General features: G+C 37.3%; 2 protein-coding genes across 4 annotated transcripts in view; both read right to left on the reverse strand.

Annotated features, from left to right (window-relative positions):
• Positions 1-3,468: 3,468 nt before the first annotated feature.
• Positions 3,469-7,765, reverse strand: LOC110761683 (Enhancer of polycomb-like transcription factor protein). 2 transcript variants are annotated; one of them, XM_088251110.1, is made up of 12 exons: positions 7,161-7,765; positions 6,975-7,077; positions 6,574-6,697; positions 6,414-6,434; positions 6,122-6,187; positions 5,879-5,917; positions 5,687-5,767; positions 5,528-5,575; positions 5,370-5,420; positions 5,197-5,265; positions 4,324-4,551; positions 3,469-4,059 (listed from the first exon to the last, which is right to left on the reverse strand). In XM_088251110.1, exons 1-12 carry the CDS (start codon positions 7,447-7,449, stop codon positions 3,808-3,810), a joined length of 1,371 nt encoding a protein of 456 aa, XP_088107236.1. In that variant the 5' UTR covers positions 7,450-7,765; the 3' UTR covers positions 3,469-3,807. The 2 variants fall into 2 exon arrangements, with proteins under 2 accessions (XP_088107236.1, XP_021819918.1); XM_021964226.2 differs by lacking the exon at positions 6,414-6,434 and having other exon boundaries at positions 7,161-7,764.
• Positions 7,766-9,734: 1,969 nt separating this feature from the next.
• Positions 9,735-17,817, reverse strand: part of LOC110761714 (vacuolar protein sorting-associated protein, putative (DUF1162)) — a 28,781-nt gene continuing 20,698 nt past the window's right edge. For both annotated transcript variants that reach the window (XM_021964265.2, XM_021964267.2), the window contains 18 exons: positions 17,353-17,814; positions 17,024-17,207; positions 16,169-16,937; positions 15,970-16,086; positions 15,526-15,799; positions 15,017-15,130; positions 14,853-14,936; positions 14,422-14,472; positions 14,158-14,337; positions 13,760-14,082; positions 13,339-13,680; positions 13,183-13,246; positions 12,758-12,904; positions 11,621-11,725; positions 11,439-11,549; positions 11,255-11,359; positions 11,103-11,172; positions 9,735-10,936 (listed from right to left, as the gene is read on the reverse strand). In XM_021964265.2, the coding sequence (XP_021819957.2) occupies positions 10,248-10,936; positions 11,103-11,172; positions 11,255-11,359; positions 11,439-11,549; positions 11,621-11,725; positions 12,758-12,904; positions 13,183-13,246; positions 13,339-13,680; positions 13,760-14,082; positions 14,158-14,337; positions 14,422-14,472; positions 14,853-14,936; positions 15,017-15,130; positions 15,526-15,799; positions 15,970-16,086; positions 16,169-16,937; positions 17,024-17,207; positions 17,353-17,814 (4,191 nt within the window). In that variant the 3' untranslated portion in view covers positions 9,735-10,247. The remainder of the gene's footprint in view (positions 10,937-11,102; positions 11,173-11,254; positions 11,360-11,438; positions 11,550-11,620; positions 11,726-12,757; positions 12,905-13,182; positions 13,247-13,338; positions 13,681-13,759; positions 14,083-14,157; positions 14,338-14,421; positions 14,473-14,852; positions 14,937-15,016; positions 15,131-15,525; positions 15,800-15,969; positions 16,087-16,168; positions 16,938-17,023; positions 17,208-17,352; positions 17,815-17,817) is intronic.

Genomic DNA, 17,817 nt, shown 5'->3' on the forward strand with positions numbered 1-17,817 from the left:
AATGAAGTACTCAAATTTGAGCTTGGCTCAAGGAAAATCACTACAAGAAACCAACTCAACAGGAAAAGAAAAATTGAGGAAAAAAATGATAAGAAAATGGAAGGAGGTCTCCTCCTCGTACGCAGCTAGGGTTCTTAGCTTGGTTTAATTATGTCGCCTTTTATTATGTCACTCAGGATTTTGTGTTCAATTCCCCTATCTCCCACTTGTTTCTAGAAAAGGAAAGTATATAATCATATATGTGTATGGTGTGACAAAAATAGAATGTTGATTCCACCCACACGTCATATTTACACATCCATTTTATATTTTCACTCAACGTCCATATTTAAGAAATAATGATCCTCTATGCCCACCCTTAAATATCCCAAGAATACCCCTAGGGATGGCAACGGGTCGGGTAAGTGTCGGGTATGACAATAACATCCCCGTCCCCACTCTCTATTATTGCCCCCGTACCCGAACCCATCTCCATTTAATAGATTTCGGGGAACCTTGTCCTCGTCCCCGTCGAGGGACTATCCCTTATACTTGCCCCGAAGCCCCTATTTTTTTTCCATAAAAAATATTTATCATATATTTTAACATTCAGTTTCATATTAAATTATCATTCAGCACATCCAAATTAACTATAAAGTTCAACTCAACTATTCAAAATCACATCAATATGAAATTCCAGAGAAGTTTAGGAAGAATTAGGAGAGGGAGGTTAACTTAGGGTTAAACATAAATATTATAATTATATATATATTTATTTAAATATAAACATATATATTTTCGGGTTGGGTTCGGGGATGGGGACGTCTATACCATCCCCTCCCCATACCCGTCAGGGATTTTTCAAATTCAGGGATCCCCGTACCCAATACCCGTTTGGCCTCGAAATCTCCCCCTGTTAGAGTCGGGGACTTGATGGGGACCCACCCCCACGGAGATTTTTGCCATCCCTAAATACCCCTAATATATTTAAAACCATTGTACATATAGAAAAAGGCTTCCTCCATATAAATACATCAATTTACTAATAAATTGTTACTATTTAAGACCAAAACACTTTAACACAAATTGGGGTTTTTAGAACTCTTGTTAGAACTCTAGTGGTAAATAGGAAGTAGTATACCATTCACTCTTAGCAATATTTTGATTCTCGCATTTCTTCAATTTTGTGTAAAAACAAAAAGCAAATTACATATTATTTGTCTTGTAATAATACATGAAATCTTTAACAAGCTAACTTGTAAAATGTTTGTATGCTTTGAATGGTCTATTTTCATCCACAAGCGTATTTTGCTCATTACTTTAATCCAATGTGTATCATCATTAACCTTTTTAATACTTGACATGTGTTCATAGTCATCACCATAGTTCCACAAATACAAAGCAAAGAATTAACTATGGTTATATTAATATATACATGTCAAGTATTGAGAAGGGTGATGATGATACATATTGGGCCAAAGTGGTGAGCAAAAATATAAACAACAATTGTTTAACTCTTGCACTCCTTATTCTTGTAAATGAAATAAATAGCTGACAAAACAATTATTCGTCACAGTTGTCAATCATAAAATATCTTTTAATCTAAGTTTTAGTCGGAACTCTATGAGAATCTAGCAATGAATGCAACTTTGGATTATTTTCTCATTTGTAATAAACTATTTGATAGAATTATGCTTCTTAGAACATCTTCAAGAGATATGTTAAATACAAATTTTTTTTTTTGTGATAAAAATGCCATAGAATTTTATAAAATCAATAAGAATAAAGAGTACAAAGGACACATACTCTAAAGGGAGCCATCCCAATTACAATATGGCAACCATGGGTAAAACTTCCCCAGTGACATGACCCAGTTGAAAAGCTGAAACGATTTGTAGAGAATCACACTTGACAATAATTTTTCTAAAACCCCTTTCAACCGCCATAATTTCCTTAAATCGAGTCCAATGACTTCAAAGTAAAAAACTAGCCGCTAACCGGCACGACTCTCTTAAAGAGATTAAGAACACCAAACAAACTCAACTAAGTTTCTGGAATCATGAGAGAAAAAAACACCGAAAACTCAAAGTTTTTAGACTTTATTGAACAAACTAAATAAAAATAAAAAACTAAAACAACATCAGCAAAAGGAAAACAAATCGCCGATAATCTTCCTTCGGGGCATGACATAGAGAGCACCACCTAGTTACTCCAGGGCCTCAAAACATCAATGAATAGTGGATCTATCATGACCAAGCCGTAACACCTCAAAGAGCAATCTCGCAAGATCTAGATCTGACAAAAAAAGAGTACATCGAAATAGGTCCACCAAAAATGGAAGAACACTAAAGATTTGATGGGAAGCTTTCTCTCTCGTTTTCTTTATCTCTTAGAGGCTAGGTTTTTTTTTTTGTTTTTTGTTTTTTTGTTTTTTTTGGTTAAATACAAAATGTTTGATTTGAATTTGACAACCTATGTAGCATTTTGACATTTGTAAAATTGTTAAGTCCGCATAAAATGTCAAATACCATATTACCTTGATTCTCATCCATAAGCTTGGAGATTTATGGAGATTTAAGGATACTGCTTGCCTCATTTCTGTAAATCACGGTTTAGCACATATGCAAAAATAATTCATCAAAAACACCAAAAGTAAAACTTCTGCATGGCACATTGCCATTGACAGGAATGTAGGAATTCCTATTTACAGGGAGGAGGGAAGTATTTTCCGAGATTTAATTAATGAAAATGGTTGCTTGGATATGATTTTATTGTTGATCCCAGAAAATTCGTTCAGGCGAAGCAATAGCGGTGCCTCTCCCTCTAATCCTCAAGTATAAATTCGTTCTTCGCAGGGACGATGACTTTTGGCGAGCAAAACACGTTTCTGCCCTCGACCAAGCTTTCTAGGCCGGCATCAATTTCTTCGACTCTGCAGAAATGTATCCAGTGGTTTAGCGAGCCCAGACTCAGGGGAGAAGCAAGGAGCGTCGTTTTGGCCACCAAGGTTGTAAAGTAGCTCTGAGAGCATCAGATCATGCTAATAATGGTGTGCCAGCTTGGTTTTCACTTCTCATGTGTGAAAATTTGTTCCTCGTGTTATGCTGTGCTGAGTGATGAGTTATGGAATGTTTAACTGCAGCTTAAAGGCGATTGCAGACAGATTGCATTGATCTTTATCAGATTCATTGACCTTTGGGATTTTGCTTTCACATTACTCTAAATTTGCAGATTGACACGAATTTGACAATGGGTGTATGCAAATGCATGCTTGATGTAAATTTAAAGTTCATCAATATTTGCTTGCATTCATCCACCCAGCCTTGTCTTGCATTTTCCACTTTGTTCCTACACAATCCCTGTTAGTAAGACTTGGAACTGATTAATGACTGTTTTTGTAGCTCTGTCCCCACGCTTTTGGGGACTCTTACTATTGCTAATGGCGGTGTTTTGCCAAACATTCATCACTCTGTTGCCGAAGAAGATTGGTAAAGGGAAATGAGACATTGGATCTGCCTCTCAAGAATTTTAGAGTTGCTTTGTACATGGGGAAGAGCAGGGCAGATGAATACAATTTTAACAAGCATTAACAGAAGGAAAATACAATACATCAACCCTCCTTCCCTTCCATAAGTACCCTTGATCTCTAGTCAAAATTACAAGAATGGCAGGCTTCCATGGATACCCATATCCTGGCGTGAGAGAAGGTTAACACAACCACACAGTTTCCCCAGGAACCCCCCTCAATGTCTTCCAAATAGTTAATTGCACCTCTTTCCAGTGAGTTGTCTGCCACAACTGGAAGACGAAACACGAGAGGCAATAAAATCAATTGTATGTTGTAGGTCGAGGTTTAGGTGGTATATAAAAAGAATTCCCACAGTCCATTGGAGTATGCATCAAGGGGTTCCATCTATCAAATACCAATCGGCCTCCTCTGCCAATTCTTCCTCGAAATTTATAAGGTGGTGTCGGTACTCCATTTTTCGTTGAAGAATCTGATGGTGGAACAATGCCTGCAGCTGCCAACTTCTCTGGAACTAGAGGTCTTGTAAATAACAAAACTGGTTCAAGGGGATCCTGCATAAATCCCATCCAAGAGTTCAGATTCACTCATATATAATAACAAAAAAACAAAGAAGATCCTACATTCTAAATTAATTTTGCTAGAACTCCCTAACATTTGACACGGTAGCTTACTAGATATTGAATTCATGACAGTGACAAACTTCAGAAATCACTTATGGATATATCTCCCTAGAAGACAGAAGAAATAAGAAAGGAAGGGGGAATAATGGTAAATCCAGATAGGTAGTCCAATTCACAAGAAGACAATTGAAGTACCATTTTATGAAGCCACCCTTGTGGGGCATGCCGCCGCCTAAACTCTTGCTTCTGTACCATATTGGAGTCAGTTAAAGGCGGATTCTGTACTGCAGAAGGTCGTGTGCGGGGCCGACTGTTTGCAACATCATCTGAATCAACAAATTCATCCTCACTTGAACCAAATTTGCAAGATACAGGTGGAAATCCCGGAAGGGCCAAGCTATCTTCCAGGAGCTCAGTTTCATGCTGAAACCCAAAGGAACCAAAAAGGTCAACATGAATCAGCAACAGATTTTAAACCATTATGTATTACACGGCCCAGAAAATTTACCTACAACTGACCTGAAAATTACCTTTCCAATATCAACTTCATGATATATATGTATATGAAAAAGTTTACACAAGTACCATACATGTGATTTTAACTTAAGAGTGCTTCATACACAGATGATTCTGTGGACAGCATTATATACCTCATGGAAGGCATATCATATTTAGAGGTAAAATGAAATTAATTTTTTACTTTTCCTTCACAATTTCTTTTTACTTTTCTTTCACAGCAGCATAGGGTGCTCCAAATAGGAATAACAATCTCTATGCTACATACCCACAATACCAAACGCTGGTAGCAACCTCCCTGAAATAGGGGAGGTAAAAGGACAACAAAGAAAATAGAGAAACTTACAATTGAGCTGCCAGTTTTATCTAATTCATTTATAATAAATATAACAAACTTGTTCATACAACCTTGTGATATAGTTCATGCAGGAAGTAGATTTAGATGAAAGTCAAATGGTACAATGGGTTTGTCAAGGTCAATCTTAAACAGAAAGCTACAGCAGCATTGTTGTAGTTAAAGCAACCAAAGAGAATAATATACCCCATGCATACCTTGTACTTCATTTGGATTATTTGAAGACTAACTTCAATCTCCATGACTTCCCGCTTTTTCTCTTCTCTCTGCATACATTTGTACAAAAGCAATCAGTAGCATTGAGGAGAATTTCATCCCCAGATGAATATAATGCCACCCAAGGAAACTATAAACACTTCAATTGAAGCACCTTGATTAAAGCCTCCAGTATGGTCTTGGCTTGGTCCAGGTTGCGTCTGACCTGAGAATAGTCAATTCCAAAAGAAAAGCTTGTGATTATGATGGTCAAATATAAAATTGTGAAATAAAAACATTTCTAGAAAAAGAAAATTTGAAAGCAATACAAACCTGACGAAGCTTTTCAAATGACTGCACATTGTTTTCCCTTCTTTGCATCTAAAAGCAAGACAAGCAATAAAAACAAATTTACAAATATGTTTATAGAAAACCATTAACTAAAAGCTTCACCCAAGGAAAAATGGAAACACAAACACGGTTGTCACCTACCCTTCTTGTGTGCAGTCTGTGGGTTTTCTCCCTTGGCCTAAAGACATTGTATGGGTTGGTGTCATTAACCGGTGGAGGAGGCTGTACAAAAAATGTAGATGAGAACCAAGAAATCATGATGAAGAATAAAATGATCTGCGAGCACATAAAGGCAGTGACAATATAAGCACATAATCAAGTAATTAAACTAACCTGCAAACGACGCAAAATAGGCTTCTGCCATCGTTCACGCTGCCAAAAATAGGGGAAAAGAATACATATTCATGAAAAAATATATATATATATATTTTTGGTCAAGTATGAAAAATTATTTTTAAAGAAAAACAATTAGCCTGAAACTCAATTGAGTATCATGCAAATCAGGGTAGTCTAGCTGCCTGAAATTGAGTAATCAAATTAGGTTCTAAAACTCTCAAGCTTGTATATATTACGCACCTTCTCTTTCCAATAATTATAAATAGATTGGATAACAGCATATCTGAGGGACTGAGGTTGGAGAGCCTACATCCAAAGGGAAAAAAAATTTCGATTTAGTAACTTCATAAAAGGATTCAACAAGACCAAAAACTAGAAAAATAAGCATCAAAATGCAAACATAATAGATCTCTTATGAACAGAGAAATATAACTTCTATCTTTAATAAAAGATGACCAGAAATTATCTTTTAGGATCTTCATAAACAGAGAGAATGGCAACCTTTTCTGTTTAGGAACATGAAAGTATGTACCTCAGTCTCATATAGTAAGACCTAACAAGAACCAAATTGACACAAATAAATGAATAGCACAACCATTGCGATACAGCTAATGAATGCAAAAAGGAACTATTAACAACTAGCATTGGCACTGGTCAGTTCATCTGGAAAAAGCAAAAAAAACGCACATCACCTCACTAGCAACATCATGTTGTAGAAGTACAGGGATTGGTGAAGCAAGTGTAGGAGTTATAACTCCTGCTCTTTCTCGCGCCTTATGATCCAAAACCTCCAACTTAAAAATAATACTCTCAAGCCTGCATGTATAAGCACACACCTGGATGATCAGCTTATCACCAACAGAAGTTGGAGAAAACAGATTAAAAGCATAAGACAGTTTCTTTTGGAAAGGGGTACGCGGCAAAATTCAAGCGTGAATGGTTGGTCGTCTACATATTCGAGAACATCAATTTTTTGAAATTGGATTTATCAACTTACAGCCTAAATGCATCAAATGAATTAGAATGAAGGACTTAAAGGGGCTAGTTCTACTGTCCTTAATTGCTTGCTAAAAACAACGGGTAAAATGATTACTTGTCAGGAGCAAGAATATTCTTTTCTTTGTTGAACTCGTAGAGCCAGTCCTCATCCTCATTGTCTAGGTCATACTCCACAAACTCTCCGAGCTCGGCCCGAGCTGCAAATGATGGAAACAAGGTGTCAGCAACAGAATATGAAGAAGAAAATGAAGGTAAGCAATGAGTTTGAAGTTAGAAAAACCTCCTCTTGCGCGAAGGTACGAATTGGGTTGGGCAAAAGTGCGAGAATAGTCGCGTTCATAAGTGTCAACAACAACAAACTGAGGAGTTGGTATTTCAGGAGCGAGTTTCTTGTTGGTGGGGGTTTGGGGCACCTCAGTTTCAATGGCGGCATCGGCGGCGAGACGCAGAAGCTGAGAATTGCGAGTAGAAGTTGGGGTGTCATCGTCTTCGAAGTCCTTAACAGACTTGACAATGGGGAGCTTTTTGTGAATATCAAGAGGGCGGGGTCTGAATGAAAGCCTACTCATTTCGGCTTCTGCTCATAGCTCTTCAATCCTTTTTGTTTTCCACACGAGACTAATAAACCAGCCTGTTGGGGTTCTTAGGGCTCAATTAGGGTTTGCTTCAGAAGGAATAGAACTACTTGTGATACTTGGACAGCGTATTGAATTGGGAATTAGGGTTCGGTTTTGGATGTTCAGGAATCAAGAACTCGGATCAATCAAGCCCTAAATGTTTCTTCTCCGAGAAACAGAGACAGAGAAAAGGGTTTTCGTGTTTCAGGCGTTGGAGACGAAGCAGTTCTGCAGAGACCGGCTTGGATTGGATTGGATTGGGTTCAAAATCTTTTGGAAAATTATTGGCCCACTTTTGAATTAAAACTCTTTGAAACTTCGGCCCAACACAGCTGGCAGATCTATTTACCCCTTATCTCAATATTTTTCGTTTCAAACTTTTTATTTAATACTTTGTAAATTTTTAAAGAGAACGAGAAGAGATTATGGCGCCTCTTTTACCAATTTCATAACCCTGCTTGGAGCTTAGAAGAGCAGAAACACTTATGCCAGTTTTTGACAGAAAAAAAAGTCAATTTGTTTAGTTGCTACTTCATAACCCACTTTTAAGTGTTCTTCAAGGAATCACTTAGATTTTTAAAAAAATTTAAAAAGTTGTTTCAATAAAAATGCTCATGAACAAAAGCGTTTCCTACCGAAACACTCCCGACTGGGCATATTTTAAATATAACAAAAAACTAGCATTTTAAGCTTCATCTGAGAAATGTTTTTATAGTGGTACAACATGATCTAACTTATACCAAGCCTCTCCTATTCTTTTGAGAGACTTACATGAAACCCGGTGTATATCCATGTGTATTTTCTCCTTATGTGTGTCACATGGGGTATATATACACCTGTTTTATGTAAGTTTTACCCCACTCTCTTTCCTTACCTATGCTCCTAATTTTCCAGTTAGAAACTACAATATAAGTAGAACCAAGGTCTAAAATATCGGTGATATCGGAAATATCGGTAGGCCAAAAACACGGAAATTTCGATGGAAATATCGGGATATTATCGATATCGATAAAAATTGAATAAAAACCACAGAAATTGTAAGAAAAACTTGGAAATTTTTATTAAAACTTTGCAGGATGTTTATTTAGTCAATTATCTATTAATTTATCATAAAAAAATTGGAAAGAAATGCATTGCATGATGGATTTAATTAATTTAAGTTGATTACATAGCGAGCTGGCAAACACTGTGAGTGTAGAAAATATGTAGTAATTAATGAAAAAAGATTAAACACACCATAATCAAAAGTAGAAACTTGAAAAGGAATGGTCAAAAGAATTCAAAACAATTTGTTTCTTGCAAAGAAATTCAAAATAAAACCATGTATATATATATAAATATTTTAGCATATTTTCACAAAAACATAAGTGATATGGTGGTTAAGGTGTTGAAGGAGTAAAATGGGAGGGGTTCGAATCCCCTTGGTGTCTTTTTTAATATAGAAATTTATCATATATAATAAACATTAGCTTACAGACATTATAAATATTACACGCCTAATTTCGGCGATAATATTGATTTTTCAGACTGTGGCCATGACACCATGGATTGAAATGACTGATCCTTTTGAAGACGTGGTGGAAGGGATAATTTGAAGAAATAAAAAAAGAAGACATCATAAAATTTTCTTTTGGGTCTTGTCGTGAGGTGTAAATAGAAATAAGAATTGCCAAGGAAAAAATTACACAAAAAGTCACTCTTTCTAAAGCCTAAGTTAGTTTCGGTGGTCCCAAATACCAGTATCCTCTCCCAAAACCCAATTCCGAAAGGATAAGAAAACCCTCTCTCACTCTTCTTCCTCTCTCTCTCTGAGTCTGAAGTGTGCAAAGCAGCTCATGCTATGCGTTTGAGTGCATAGCTAGAAGCAAAGAGAGATGTCAATCCTTTCAATTTCAGCTTCATCTTCTTCTTCCCTTCTTCCCAATGTCTCATTCTCCTCCTCAAAATGCTGCTCTTCCTTTCTCACCCCACCAACCCACACCAACAGCAATCCATTTCAGGTTGGATTCTCCCCATATTCTCCCCATTTCAGGTTGGATTTTCACGATAATATCGGCAGCGATATTTCGGCGATATTTTCGACATTATCACGAAATCCATTTGGGTGGTGCTGAAAATATCACAGCTCCAAAAATCCGTTCGGCGAAAATATAGATTTTTCAGACTCTGAGTAGAACACAGGTGAAAATCAAGAGTCCCAAGCAACATAAATTAGACATACCACCTGAAGAGGTTGATAAAAAAATAACTATTTTTAGAATTCATTTGATTTGAACTTCTGACTAACATTTTATACATTAAATGTTTCAGTAACCACAAATTTACAAGTAAATATATGCAAAACACTTCCTCAAATTAGGAAATGAAAAACTAACCTATACCTTTCTACTGTACAAAATTTTGGCTTCTGTAGAAATTACATATCGAACACCAGACTGGAAATTCCAAGTCTACATTGTGTAAGACATAACAAGGGGAAAGGTCTCTGGCTGGCATTCTTAATGCTGCTTTCCTATCGGGGGAGTTCATAAAATAAAATAAAAATCATACAAGTGACTCATTTCTCACTCCCTTCACCACGCTTCCTACAAAATTCAATCCTTCAAACTGTGATAAAGAAGCTCGACTTTAGACCTAGTTGACATTACTCCATTGTAAAACATCACAAGATCTGTAACAAGTCCTCCGGCCTGCTAGCATTGTGAGAAATTCAATCCTTCAAACAAGTGTATAATTATGCTCTGCCCGACTTATTTGATGTTACTTCGATGCAGAAGATACCTACAACCCCACCCTTGCTCCTTTCCCAATTCAATCGTAGACAACAAAATCTGTAACAAGTTTTCTGCTTCTTCTTGGTGCGCCAATTCCAAGTTTGTCTGAATGAGAGGAACAGTAGGATTGTTCCAACGCACTGCTCCCGTTCCACTGCTTCTTTTAGCTTGCTGGTTTTGCCGCAAAGGAATATTTGAACTGCTTCCAACTATATGTACTACTCCTTGATCGCAGTCAGCATGTATAACACTCTCCAAACGAATTTCAGATTCAATTACCCACTCCAGGTCAGCAGGAACACCTCGAAATTCGGGCTTACCTAAGTCCACCAGACTTGAGCAGCTTATAATTAATACAAGCCTCTGTGTAATGATGACAAATTTACCAGCTTGTCTTAGTTCCTTGCACATGACCAAAATCTCATCCTTGAGCCTAAAACTATCATCCGCCTCTACAAGTGCTGATGCTCCAACAGCTTCTTCCCAAGTGTAAGGTCTTAAGGGAAGTTCCCTGATTAGAGGCCTTGGAAGACGGACCCTAAAGCGCTGTTGTCCCATTTGATAGAACCTACTCCGGTTTCTGATACTCTGTGCAGTTTTTCCAGTAACTTCAAGAATACTAGCAGCTGGTTTAGCCACAAGTCCTGTAATACCTAAAGCTATGCCTGCACCATAGATATGGAGAACATGAGAACATTATCAACACACAGGCAACCATAGCTAAACACCTGAGCATCTTAAGGTGATAACATCCTTTATTCTGTTAGCTGCCGATCATAATGAAGGCAAACAAGATAATGTTATTACTAATGCATCCTTGTATTGCATTACCTGACAGGACACCAGGAAGACCATGTCTCTCAGCTCCTTTAATTGGTGATTGAAGAAGACCTGTGAGTCCCTGGAATCAACAAAGAGAAATTAATTGAATAAATCTCAGCATCTAACAAATTACTGCACAAATTGATATGCTATCGACATACCTCAAACACCCCATTTATCACACCCTTAGAGTGAGTTGCTATACCAATCTGCTGCTGTTCCACTCCTGAAACAGCCTGGTCATCAAATGTAAATGCTACAATGCCCTACAAATGAAAATCCAATTAATAATAAAAGAAGAAACTAAACTATGGACCACAAAAATGTCGTTAGGTATGGGGTTACCTTGTGTGCAGCTTTGCTGAACTGTGTGGCAGCATCACTTATAGCGTAGACAGTATTACTTAAAAGACTAGTGGTGCCTTGTGCCATGCCAGTAATAAGTCCAGTGGGGCTCTATCAAAGGATAAAAGAATGATTATACTGATAAAAAGAGGAAAGCAGTTTTTTTTTCTTCCAAAACTTACCAGAAAAATGCTCCGGGCAGGCACTGACAAGAAATCTCTAATGCCAAGCCCCATACTCCTTGCAAATCCCATGGGATTGCCTATAACACCAGCAGAACCAAACACCTGCAAAATAGGTAATTCATCGCATGATAAGCAATGTAACAGTTAGAATGAGCAATCCAAGTCCTAAGAAGCAGCAGTCCACACAGACTGAAATTTAGTCTACGCATAGACTCTTTAGAGACTAGCGGAATGCGCCCTATGTTGAGGGGGCAAAAGTAAAAAAAAACTTACATGCCCTGCTCTAAAGTGCCAAAATACTAGGCTATGGATTTAGTAGAATCTGAACAGATGTTGAATTATGCATACAGTTGCATATATAGGTCAAGATATGAGCCCCAAAGTATGTTTGAAGCACAAATGCAACCAGCAGGTGTAAGTTAAAGATATCCCTTTTGGTAAACCCAGCTTTAAGCACAAGTGTGAATGGTAGAGTCTTAAAAAATTTCAACCAAACATGATGTGGTGGCATCCGAGCATAATTGATGAGGTTAAAGTTCTCAAAAACTTGCAAGAAGTGGATCACAACTACATAATCAATAAACCTGTAATTTCAGAAGTGTATGGGACCTATGTGAAAACACCTTAAACCTTAGGGGTGTATCTGTGTAATTAACCCAAAACATTGTAAGGGTGTTTTAATCTTTTGATCACATTTTTCATGTCAGTTACCTGTGTTTTGCACAGGTTATGAGCAACAAATTTGAAATCTCTGGGGGTGTAAATTCGGATATTACAATGGTTATGAGAAAACATGTTATCTCAAGGGGTGCAAATCTATAATGATTTTTTTTATTTTTTTATTTATAACTAAGAAACAAAATTCATTGAATAAAAGAAGCACATACATGACAAAACAAAACAAAAAGATAGCAAAAATGTATTCAGCAGAACAGAACAAGGCTTTACTAGGAAGCAGCAGCTCTCCAATCGGAAAGATAGCAAAGAAAAAACTGCCCCTAAACTCAGGGGTGCCAAAATAATTAACCTGTTTAACTAACCAATTGTGACTAAGAGAATAAAATTGCTCACTATTGCCAAGTGTCTCTAGACACCTTAGTAGGTAAATGTTTAGGGTCTAATGTTAACATTTACCTTATACATCTCATGAAGAAGTTGCCGTGTATAATGCCTTACAAGGATCTCTTGAAGAGACTCCAAGCTAGCAATTTGATGTGCAATTGTCAACTGCTTGAGATGGATTCGTGCACCCTCAACATCAGCAAGAGCCATAAGACCTCTCTGCAATTAAGTATCATTGTAAGTATGAAAAAGTAAACAAAGGAGATTATGTATGTCTTCGGGCACATGGTATGTGGGTGTTTGTGTCTGTGTACAGTGCATTGTGAGATTGAAAGCCTATTTGTTCTTATATGACATCTACTCATACATTACCTCATCCTTTGCCTCAAATGCATGTACACAGCTCAGACAATATAAATAGTTTGAAACTTACTTTTTATGCAATTATATTATATACTATTTAAAGCTTCTCTTAGGGTAATATTTATGCCACTTACATGGATAACAGATTCTCCGGCGGTAAGAATCCCATTTTTATGCATCCATGGAGCACTGGAAAAGCTGTTGAGACAAAATTCATAACTTGTCAAGTGGCAAATTTTAAGATATTTCCAACTATTCCAGAGGCATTTTTTAATGGATTTGCAAGCCACCTTAAGGTCAAGTTGATGGGGCACAAATCAAACACTTCAACATAGATCTTTTTCTGTCTTCTAGCCAAAAGGTAAATTTGCTGCCATGGAGCTCCAATTGGAACTATTAAAGGTAGTGAGAGTCTGGGTTTGTGGCTTTCATTAAAAACGGGAACAGTCATTAAGTGAAGTTGGTTCTCTGTTGCATAGGAATCCATTAAACCTGTATCCTTAATATGAGAGCCCAAGAATGGATCTGATAATGGCAAGACTCTACTCTGGAACCTTGAAGATACATTTTTGATGAAGCCAAAGAGGCTTAATATCAATTCTTGCTCAAGCTCAAGACAGAAATCAGCAACTCTGCAATCATTAAACAGACAACAATAAGCACTAAAAGGCATCAAATTATCTCAACTGTTTTAATTGAAGAAATGTACACCTTAAGCTTATATATTCAAATGAAACCAATGAGACATCTTTCTTCCTCCACTTTGATACAGCAAGGTAGAATACAGGTTCGAAAGAGCTGTGAGAAGTCCTTTGCAGCATTCTTTCACTTCTTTGTTTCGTGACATCATCCTTATTCACATGGCCAATGGGATTGCTTTTGTAATCACGATCAAAAGACAAAATAACAGGATATGGGGAAGATCGCAGCTGGTTATCAATTTGCAATGATGTCATTTGAAAGGAGAGTTTTTGTTGATCCAAACTCTGTACGAGATCAATTGTAATGTTCTTTGCACAAGCAAAAAGCAATTCCTACAAAAGAAACAACAGTTGGCCATAGTTTGACAAAGCTCCATGGAACCTGATAGAAGATACAATTTTCCCTACCTGTGGATGAATATTGATCATGGAGATACCAATGTGTTGAATAACAACTGAAATTCTTTCCATGAAACCTATACACTTGTCCTGTTTCTGTTCATCATTCCTTTTCTCTCTTAAGCGAGGGACACTTGTCTTCTTCATGTCATTTAAAATATGGTAACTTGAGTCAATAACATGGAGGACCTGCAATAAAGGAAGACAATCACTAAGCTAATGAAGATAAGTGATAGATAGTTTGTGGCATGTGCCAAGGTATAAGAAATGAACCTTCGTTGCTCCCTCGGCATGGATGGATAAATGCAATGTTCGCTCAGGTTTCTGATTACAAAAGTTAGCACAAATTAACATCCAAATAGAATGCAGATATCAAAGCTTAGAAGGAGAACAATCATACATATGAAGCGTGTGTGGTGATTTGATACAACATCAACGTAAAACACACAACTTTATTTCCAAATACAATAAATTCTAGCAAGTATTCAAACAACCAGCTAACAATAGGTATCCCACCATTTGTAGCAAACAAGCTTCAAAAAGTGAACTACAATGAGATTGGTTATGCAAATAATCTTTCCAAATTTATGTGTGGGTTGAAACACACGAAGTAGATGGGAGAAAATCTTGACACAACATGCAACAAACTGCTCTCAAACAACAAATTTAATTGTGCTAGTTACGAAAATTTATTCAGGGGATACCTCAGAAGATGATGGCAATTGCACTGGACTGTACTCTTTTACATCATCAAGAGCGTATGACCCCAAAACACGCTTTCCAGGTACCTAACAAAAACAAAAAACTCTTTAGTAAGCACAATAAACTATCTATTGTTACAGTTAACACAAACAAAAAAAGGGTGTACCTCCACAGTGAGACGATGTGGATAGCATGGTTCATCCCAGGCATAAGGGCAAGATGTGTAAGAGTGAACAGTAGTTTCAACAGTTTCACACCTCTGCTGGTAGATCCTTAGCCTCTAAAAAGTGCCAAGACGTGCAACAAAACCATTTTAGTAAATGGTATGATAAGGTTAAAATGCAAAAACGAGTTCACTAAGCTTTAGAAAGAATGCTCCACTCAATAGTAGTTCACAACAATGCATTTTGGCATTTGCTTACGGCTCAACTAAATGTGAAACCAAACAGAGGTTTTCCTTAAACCAGATAATGAACAACTACTAATTTAAAACACGACACTGCTATCAAATACTTATGAGAGAGAGACACAGATAAACTAAGGAATTAAATGACAATTGACAATCACATCTCTATGAAGCAGGATAACAAGAAAATAGAAGTAAAACTCAAGGTAATACATAAACTATTTTGCAATATAAACTAGTTTTCTGTTAAAATTAATTGTTATACCAACCTCGTTTGAAAAATTATCAATTCTGTAGGGCATATACCCAGTCTCATCATTTGATATGAGAATCAAATTTGTGCCAGAATTTCCATGGAAGTTTCCAACAATCTTTTCATCTCCCATGGAGACGTCAGCATTCTGCACTTCAACACGTATCATATTTAATGAACCAGAAAGATAATTCCGCATTTTCACTTGCGTATCTCCAAGATGATCTGGCAAGAAGCCACCTGACCATTGCCATCCAGGTTCATTGTAACGAATGGAAACCAGTAACTCCCTGCAGAAGATTGAAATATGAACAAGCAAGTAAGAGGGAAGAAGGCTGATAGATAATATACATAAAAGATATCTCATCTCATGTATTTCTCATTTTAAAGTTTAAACTTGAGCATGCATTCAACCTATTCAACAAAACCAAGATGATTCAGCATTTAAAACGTAACTTACATGGCTGTATCCATCCAGTGAAGATGAGAATGTTCTCCTATGCCCAAATGAAAAATAAAATCAGTTCCTTTCTGCTTATAACACACGTCCTTGCTGCATGCATTGCTGATAATGTACCTGCAAAATAAAGAAATTTTAACAAGATACAAAATGAATAAGCATATGAATTAAAATATCGGTGAATGATGGTTACTGTTACCTGGGCTGGAAAGTAATGGCACTTGTCCTCCCAGCAAATGGGGCAGCGACTGCACTAGAAGTTACAGACAACATGAATGCGGCATTTGATGATGGTTGAGGAACAAGGACAGTAGTAGAACCACTAGGTGGAACAAGGGAAAATGGACTTGACCATAGATAATTTGGCATATTTTCTGTTAGATATTCAGGCAGACACCTGCTCGCTCTAACCGTAACTTCACTAGCAGAAGAAACGGGGTTAGGAGAGAACATGCATGCCCTAGCTCTTCCACGCTCATAACCATTAAAGTTGGAATCTTTTAAGGTCAACTGACAGCTTGAACTCGATTGGTTCTGTGAACTATTTAAAAGAGAATTCTGACGGTCTAAATCGCTTTTGCTTGAAAGCTCTTGAAAATTTTCTTGAGACTTCGATGGATTCAAAGGTTTGCTAAGAAATATTTCTTTGTGTGGATTAGCATTCTCTCTAACTGAGACAATGTGACTTCTTGACAAGGAACTCCCCAGACCATGTGAATCTGTAGCATGCAGATGATGGCTAGATGATACCAGACTGAGACCATCTTTTTTGCCCTGAAGCAGTTCTTGTTCAGCCATATCATAACAAGACGGAACAGAGCAGCTTACTCCTTTCATTTCACTGGAAGCTTCTGAAATGACGAGAGGAAAACCAGTGCAATTATACAGCAGAAAGGGAACAAAGATAAAAAGTTCCCTGGCACCAGAAAATGCATCCAACACCTTTTCCACGGTAACATATATAGGACCTAAAACATAGTAAAACCAACACCATCAACAATCCTACTGAGCATAAAGTTACATTCAACAGAAACAATAACAATAAATGAACTACCGTTTGATGAGTCTGCATAAAAGGCCACAATTTCAGAGAGTGAAAACTTCACTCCAGCAAACTTAGCCATCTTACAGAATGTATCATTACGTGGGAAATTCAAAACTGCTGGCTTGAAGCCATGCAAAAGGATCTCCAATTTCAGGTGATGCGAAGGATCAACATTATGAAAGGAAGTTTCCACCTACACAAAACACAAAACACAAACAAAAAATAAAACTCTCCTGGGTAATGCTATTAACCTTCATAAGGATGAAGAAAATGAAAAGTAGCAGAGAACTCCTTATTCAGTGAAAGACAGATATACTTGGCAACATCACAATACAAACCTCTGAAAGAAATGCAGTCCGAGTAATGCCACCGCTTTCTATCGTCAATGTCACTTCCTTGGGAAGGTAGTTATTCACTACTAAAGGGATACTGAGAGTCAGTTGGTGAACAAATTGCTTCTTTGACTCCTCTAACTTTTGTGATATTTGACCACCTACAACCGGTTGCTTTAAAGTACTTTTCAGATGCGGAGAAAAGGTCTTCCTTGACCTAACAGATGAAGGTAAGCTGATATTTCGAACCGAAATGCAACATCGAAAGGGATCACTATTTGGATGAGCGGGATAGCAGACAAAGGACTTAAGAAATCCAATTTTACTTTCCTGTGAAAGCAGGTTGGAGAGGTTATAAACTTCACTCCAGAGATAAGAATCTCCAATTGGACGCCACCTAATCCTACCAGCCTCAGCCAAATGGAGAGGCAGTGGTAACTCTTGACCAGGGTATATTGGGTCTAGGATCTG

This window comes from Prunus avium, chromosome 3 (assembly GCF_965620075.1).
Source record: "Prunus avium chromosome 3, drPruAviu1.hap1.1, whole genome shotgun sequence".
Lineage (NCBI taxonomy): Eukaryota > Viridiplantae > Streptophyta > Magnoliopsida > Rosales > Rosaceae > Prunus > Prunus avium.